General features: G+C 37.4%; 1 protein-coding gene across 15 annotated transcripts; it reads right to left on the reverse strand.

Moving 5' to 3' along the window:
* Nucleotides 1-1,254: 1,254 nt before the first annotated feature.
* On the reverse strand, nt 1,255-7,707 carry LOC144969938 (uncharacterized). 15 transcript variants are annotated; one of them, XM_078909135.1, is made up of 3 exons: nt 7,555-7,674; nt 3,312-3,529; nt 1,255-2,943 (listed from the first exon to the last, which is right to left on the reverse strand). In XM_078909135.1, exon 3 carries the CDS (start codon nt 2,906-2,908, stop codon nt 1,706-1,708), a length of 1,203 nt encoding a protein of 400 aa, XP_078765261.1. In that variant the 5' UTR covers nt 2,909-2,943; nt 3,312-3,529; nt 7,555-7,674; the 3' UTR covers nt 1,255-1,705. The 15 variants fall into 15 exon arrangements, with proteins under 15 accessions (XP_078765261.1, XP_078765268.1, XP_078765159.1 ...); XM_078909142.1 differs by lacking the exon at nt 3,312-3,529 and adding an exon at nt 7,355-7,463 and having other exon boundaries at nt 7,594-7,606; XM_078909033.1 differs by adding an exon at nt 7,355-7,463 and having other exon boundaries at nt 1,255-3,529; nt 7,594-7,606.
* Between the last annotated feature and the right edge of the window lie 280 nt (nt 7,708-7,987).

The raw sequence follows: 7,987 nt of genomic DNA on the forward strand, positions 1-7,987 counted from the left end.
CTTGAGTTTCTTGTCTCAATAGTAGACTTTAAGTCCAGGGCAAAGCAGTGTCATTTTAAGCATCACTGCAAAAGGGAATGAGATTAGCGAAAGAGTAGCGTCCCTTGATTGGACGTCACCGGCGGAAAAGTTATTAGAGAGAGAACGTCATGTTGGTTGTGCGCATGTGTCTCTCGTCCTCGCTCCTGGTGAAAGCGGCTTGAGACACTTCACCGAAAGCGAGGACGAGAGATACGAATGCGCAAAGCCAAATTGACGTTCTCGCTGTAAGGTGACGTCCAATCTAGGGACGCTACTCTTCCGCTAATCTCATTCCCTATAAAATATTGTGATAAATGCCCACAAACTGGATTTGGTTGGAAGACATAATATTATAAAAGTGGCTATGAGCTGCAGTTGTAACGAGATATATACGACAAGAAAAATTGATATTTCAAAGAAGTTGAGACAGTAAGGTCTTGTTTTAAAGGATTACTTTTCACATTGAAGCAGTTTATCAGTACGCTGGTGCTGAAATTGCTTTAATTGCGGCTATGTGGTCTAGTGGTATGACACTCGCTTTCGGATCGGAAGGGCCTGGGTTCGAGCCTCGCTCGGCGCATAGTTGCGGCCTTGGCTCTTTACTCACATTCTCTCACCGTACTCAGGTGTGAAATGAGTACCTGGCCGTTGACAGAGTTGTCTTTGTCCGAAAAATTGTAATATCGCCTGACAGGCGTCATGTTCCGTCCTACATGTTAAATGTTGCTGTTGACCAGGGACCCCTTGTAAAGCGCTTTGAGCACATTTTAGTGGATATTGCTCTATATAAAAGCTCAATTTTTTAATTTTTTGTTTTACTTCCTGGTGGGTGACACATGCAATCTATTGAATCTATCGACGTATTATTGTTCATCCCATAAAACACTCAATATATTATATCCGTCTTCAACAGAAAAGTTGAAAACATGTTTAAAAAGATGGATTGTCAGAATGCATAGATGGGTTTTGATCTCAATGACATCATTTTGGGTTAAAGCGCCATTGATTACATCAAGAATGATGAGTTAAAATCTATTGAATATACGTCATCTTTCCATTTATATCATTACAATCCAACTCATCCGGTACCGTCTTGAATCTAATTTTAAAGCTTGATAGAAATATCTCTATAGATTATCAGTTTATCTATTATAATAGATAAATAATAATAATAGACAAACTGATAGTCTATAGAGAGATTTCTCACACGAGACCAACAGCAGAAACCCATTGTCAAGTTGGGATAGAAAATGTCAAGACTTTTATTCAATTTGAATGAATGTATATTATATTAAAAATCAAATTTCAAAATATCAAAGAGAACAAAAGTTGATTTCAACACGGGCAAAATAAATGAGATCTGTATTCTTTTTAAATGTCTCTTTTTGGAGGCAAATGTCTATATGATATGAGAGGGTGCCTTTCAAATCTTCATCATTTAGAGAAAACTACAATTTGTTGCCATTTAATGACGAAGATGAAAATACGTGTCTCGCTTGCCTCATAGAACAATACTCTGAGTGTTTTGAAACTTCAAACTTTCTCTGGTGCTCGAGAGTGTTAACTTATTTTTTGTCTGGATTTGGGTTTTTAAAAGCTAACTCCTATATTGTCTTAAAAGTATAATTTATAAACATAAAAGAACTTTAAAAAGAAACAGACGGACTTGACAAAATATGTTTGATTACGTTTTCACAGCTTTGCCTCCTGTAATCTTGGCCACCGCCTCAGAAATCATTGCAACGAGCTCAGTCCTAAACTTACTCCCAGTAATACAATAGAGTAGAAAGTTTAAAGCATTATTTGTGTACATCAGCATCAGAAAAAAATGAACCATTATGATGCTTATTCGGCTTACTTGCCATTCTGCTTGAAACAAAGGCGTCACCTGGAAAACACAGATCGGAAAATTGCAGATAATAAACGTCACGTTTATAGAGAGAAGAGTTACTGTCAATGAGCTTATTTTATTTTTCTGGTCTCCTTGTTTTTCTTTCTTTTCATCGGCATTTTCTGATTTAACAGATACATTATTTGTTGCCAATGACGTCATTTTCTTCATTTTCCGGCGTGAATCTATAACTCCCTTGAGTATAATGATATTGAAGACAATAAGAATACAGCATGGAACAAAAGCAAACATGACGCTTTCGTACCACCAAAATAATAATCGTATCGTGTCTCTCTGGACGACAACTGTACAATAACGTACTGTGGTCATATTTGTGATGGGGTTTGTGTCTTCTAACGTTCCGAGAAGATAAAATATAGGTGTGTTGATTACAGCCATGCAAACAAATATACCTGCAATGATGTGATTGATTCTCTTTGTGGAGCAGATAATACGGACTTTGTGAGGTTTGATAATTGACAACACACGTTCTGTCGTCACAGCGATCAAAGTGTAGCTACTTGAAAACAGAAAGACGTTCATGATCCAAAAATTAACCCGACACGAATCTTCATTGTTCCGAACATCAAATCCAAACGCAGATATTTGAAAGAATCGAGTAAGACCTGTAAGAATGGCGGCGAGATCCATCAACGACAAGAACCGGAAGTACAGAGCCATGGACGTTCCTTTAAAAGCTTTCCGACTCAACACGGCGATTGCAAGAGTGTTACAAATTACCCCTAAAATAATGAGAAGTAGCGTGTAATAGATGGAAAGGACACCGATCGCTGCTTCCAAGTCGTCAAGGATACCAGAAAGGGCCCTGTCCATTGCATTATCCACGGCTGTGTCCAATGGGGTAACCACAGTTGTGTCCAAAGTAGTGTTCATTGTATGTGTGAGATTGCTTGTATTTAGTACATCGTGGAAGTCACGTATTGTTGGTATTAGGACCAAATTGGACTGAGTCGCAGTCGGGGCTGTATTTGCCATTGTTATCAAATTTTGTTACAATCTTTGGTTAAGTCCTGAAAAATGTCACAATACATTTGGCACATGAAGATGAAAATATGGGCAAACGTTGCCTTTAGACTTTAGAGATTGTAGGATTTTTGTTCAGTGAATATTGTATAGTTTGTAATGTATATAATACTTTAGACATACAATTATCTTTATATATCACAAAGGGAACTTGTGTTCAAAAGTGATAAATTATGGCTGAATTCCTTGATCAAGAAAAATCTGGATACCAACAGCCTACGGATATCAATGCAAGGCCAGGCCAGTTTCACCATATCCAACTGAGAAAGTACCTACCTTCTACATTAAATGAAGTTATTACATTTAACAGAATGCGATGTTTGATAACTTGAAGAGAAGTATCTTGACAACTTACTTTCAATTAACTATTAGATAGCTCTTGTTAGTCCTCATCCGTTAGCACCTACATACTCCGGTTGAAAAACAAATGATAGTGAATGAGAAAGTAACAATTTTCAACAATAACTCGAAATTCAACCAACGTTTTTCTGGCACATTTATCGTATGCTATTGTTCAAAACTGGCCGGACTTTCCGAGGTGCCGGGTTTTTTTTAAATAGAACAATTGATGTCCTGGTGGAAACGAATTTTTCCCGGAAGTTGTGTGAACAAGGAAGGGGGGGGGGGGGGGGGGGACAACAAAAACGTTACTACTTTACCACCAGCAACACTACGCCACCATATCATCTTCACTATAACTAGCATCACCTTAGAGCCACCACTACTGCCACCACCATCAAAGACCCACCACCACCACCACCACCACCACCATCATCATCATCATCATCATCATCATCATCATCATCATCATCATTAATATCATCAACGCTGTCACCTCCAATACAACCACTGCTATAGCACGTGATCATCACCACTTCCGCCTCTGCTCCAACAACTACCACATCAACATCATCACCACTGCCACCATTATTGCAACCACAACCAAATCATCATCTTCTCCATCACCACTATCACCAATATTATAACCACCTTTTCATTAGTTACACCGCTACGTCTTCTACTCCATCATCACCACATCAGCATTAATACAACTACAACAACCACCACCAAATCATCATTATCACAAGCACAACAACTACAACTACTACTACTACTACTACTACTACTACTACTACTACTACTACTACTACTACTACTTCTACTACTACTGCTTCTTCTTCTTCTTCTACTACTACTACTACTACTACTACTACTACTACTACTACTACTACTACTACTATACTACGACTGCTACTACTACTACTACTACTACTACTACTATACTACTACTACACTACTACTACTGCTACTACTGCTTCTTCTTCTTCTTCTTCTTCTTACTACTACTACTACTACTACTACTACTACTACTACTACTACTACTACTACTACTACTGCTGCTGCTGCTCTACTACTACTACTCTATACTACTACTACTACTACTACTACTACTACTACTATCCTACTACTCACTACTACTTATACTACTACTACTACTACTACTACTACTACTACTACTATCTACTACTACTACTACTACTTACTACTACTACTACTACTACTACTACTACTACTACTATACTATACTACTACTACTACTACTACTACTACTTACTACCTACTACTACTACTACTTCTACTACTACTACTACTACTACTACTCATACTACTACTACTACTACTACTACTACTACTACTACTACTACTACTATACTACTACTACTACTACTACTACTACCACCACCACCACCACTACTACAGCCAATGTCTCGATCTACTTCTTTTTTTAAAACTATGCCTACGCTACCATTTAGTTAAATACAGTAAAAGTTTTCAATTCCGGGTACTCTATATCACAACTTGGGTCACATACCGATTCGTTCAAGAAGTGGGTGAGAGAGGGATCTAGAAATAAGAGTATTTGGCGTTTACAGCCCAATAATCTTTGTGATCGTTGCAATACTACATAGCTAGAGTAGAGCAACATACTTCTATGTGTAGTACACCAGATTGAAGGGAGTAGAAGTCCGAAACAATAAGAATAAAAAAAGTTCAAACCCCACCACCGCCGCGAAAAAAATTTTTATTCTCTATTTCTTCTGGCACTTTTCTACTCACTTCATATCTTGTTGTTACCAACATAAGTGCTTGCTCCACTCACTTTTCTGAATTAAAAATTCACCCCATACACCGGAGCATACTCAATGTCTCAATCGTTTCTATGTTATATGTTTGTGATGAGAATATTGGCTATTAAGCTTAACTGCTGGTCAAAATTACTTCGCGATGGTGGTGAACGAATCGGCGGTCTCAAGAAGTGGGTGAGAGAGGGATCTAGAAATGACTTTGGGTTTGAAACGAATATTTTGTGTTCGTGGATAGCTCACACGGAAGAGCCACGCTCTCACCTGCCAGGCGGAGTTGTCGTACCAATAAGGTCGCAGGTTCAAACCCCACCACCGCCGCGAAAAAAAATTTTTTCTCTATTGTCTTCTGGCACTTTTCTACTCACTTCATATCTTGTTGTTACCAACATAAGTGCCTGGTCCACTCACTTTTCTGAATTAAAAATTCACCCCATACACCGGAGCATACTCAATGTCTCAATCGTTTCTATGTTATATGTTTGTGATGAGAATATTGGCTATTAAGCTTAACTGCTGGTCAAAATTACTTCGCGATGGTGGTGAACGAATCGGCGGTCTCAAGAAGTGGGTGAGAGAGGGATCTAGAAATGACTTTGGGTTTGAAACGAATATTTTTGTGTTCGTGGATAGCTCACACGGTAGAGCCACGCTCTCACCTGCCAGGCGGAGTTGTCGTACCAATAAGGTCGCAGGTTCAAACCCCACCACCGCCGCGAAAAAATTTTTTATTCTCTATTGTCTTCTGGCACTTTTCTACTCACTTCATATCTTGTTGTTACCAACATAAGTGCCTGCTCCACTCACTTTTCTGAATTAAAAATTCACCCCATTACACCGGAGCATACTCAATGTCTCAATCGTTTCTATGTTATATGTTTGTGATGAGAATATTGGCTATTAAGCTTAACTGCTGGTCAAAATTACTTCGCGATGGTGGTGAACGAATCGGCGGTCTCAAGAAGTGGGTGAGAGAGGGATCTAGAAATGACTTTGGGTTTGAAACGAATATTTTTGTGTTCGTGGATAGCTCACACGGTAGAGCCACGCTCTCACCTGCCAGGCGGAGTTGTCGTACCAATAAGGTCGCAGGTTCAAACCCCACCACCGCCGCGAAAATTTTTTTTATTCTCTATTGTCTTCTGGCACTTTTCTACTCACTTCATATCTTGTTGTTACCAACATAAGTGCCTGCTCCACTCACTTTTCTGAATTAACTATGTGTAGATTGTAACATTAATTTATATTTCATTCTGGCAGAGAAGTCAAACCTGTTTGACATGTAGACAAATGATGTTGTCGATTCAAAAATTTACTCACACAATATGAGCTGAAAATGGTTCTAAAAAAGGTAAATACAAACAATATTCTAATCATTACAGATAGGCAATAAAGGCATTCAAACATTATAGCTTGTCTCCAAAGACAGCAATTATATGTGTCAGTGCATGACATAATCAGTCAGAAGGTGAAAATTTTGGATTTACATTTTCTGAGATATTATGCTCACAAGAGCATTTTAATCTTTATTTGAAGTAAATCGGGTGATTTTTCATGAAAGTATGGTCAGATGTATGGTCAAGGTATCCAGCAACTTTTCTCAAATTTCATACTTTTTCAACTTGTCTAGCTGTAAAAATTATAGAAGTGAAATTAAGTTTTGATATTTCCCGAAGGTGTACAAAAAGGGTTGGTTTAATCATTTATGACAAGAATTCGTTTTTGATAAAACTTGGCAATATCTCAGTTCAAACCTTTTCACCGTCCGACTGATAATGTCATTCATTGTAACATATATAGAGACGCAAAACTTCTGAAGGGGCAAATGGGTTTTAATAGCAGACGATGTGTATCTATGTCAGGTTATGTCAAGTTGGTAAATATCCTCTCGCTCATAATGTTTATGTGTAATACAATTGAAATTTGACACGGGCTTTTGCAGCTTTCTATATATACAGATGTGATTTCTTCTCGCTAAACTCATTGCCATCAGGGAATATAGCGGACCAACACACAAAACATTGTGTAATCATGAACTTTTATAGTCGGGGTAATACAGTTTAGTGAGAATCGTTCACAAACGCGGATGGCAAAATACAATAACAAAGGCTTGAGTGAAGTCATCTTCGAACTATCTATAGCGGGAAGAATTGGCGTGTATTTTATTTAAACACATATCATCAATACAGAAAATCCGAGTTTACTGACTTGACGTTGAACACCTACACAAACGGAAAGAGCCCCTAAGTTTCACCTCTTCATATTTTCATTTCAGTCTCCGTTATTGCTCTAGAAAGACTTCTTAGTCATGCTGTAGTTGTTGTTTTGAGCTGTATAGCTGTTTTGCGTTCGTATATTGAAGCCTTAATTGGTTGGAGCAGTATCATTTTAAAACAATTTTAAAATAATAATAAATAAATAAAAAAATAAGAAAACAACAACATAAGAACATACTTAAATTGAGTCAAAATAACAAAACAATTTTGATATAACTTTGTTCCGTTTCATTGGGTAACTCATTGTGTAAAATAACGATGCATCCAAAAGTTTGCCATTTTCTCCTTTTTTAAATGAATGTTTGTTTAATAGCATTGCCTCATATGTATCAATAGGTCTCTTCGATAGATAACATATATTGATTTATTTATAAGAGCAAACAATTGATTTATTTGAATCAATTTTCCTCAATTTTATAATTTTAACCATAGCATTTCAACCATATCATTTCAACATACGAAATTTGCCTGAAGTCTCATTGATTGGGATTCATTGTTCAATTCGCGTTCGAGAAAAGTACCGAATTTGCTCGCATCAGTTATTGTAAATTAATACAAGGATATATACAAAGAAAAGAAATCATTGCATCGATTTTTCTTCTTCTAGAAGT

This window comes from Berghia stephanieae, chromosome 1 (assembly GCF_034508935.2).
Source record: "Berghia stephanieae isolate SIO BIC M18660-M18661 chromosome 1, UCSD_Bste_1.3, whole genome shotgun sequence".
NCBI lineage: Eukaryota > Metazoa > Mollusca > Gastropoda > Nudibranchia > Aeolidiidae > Berghia > Berghia stephanieae.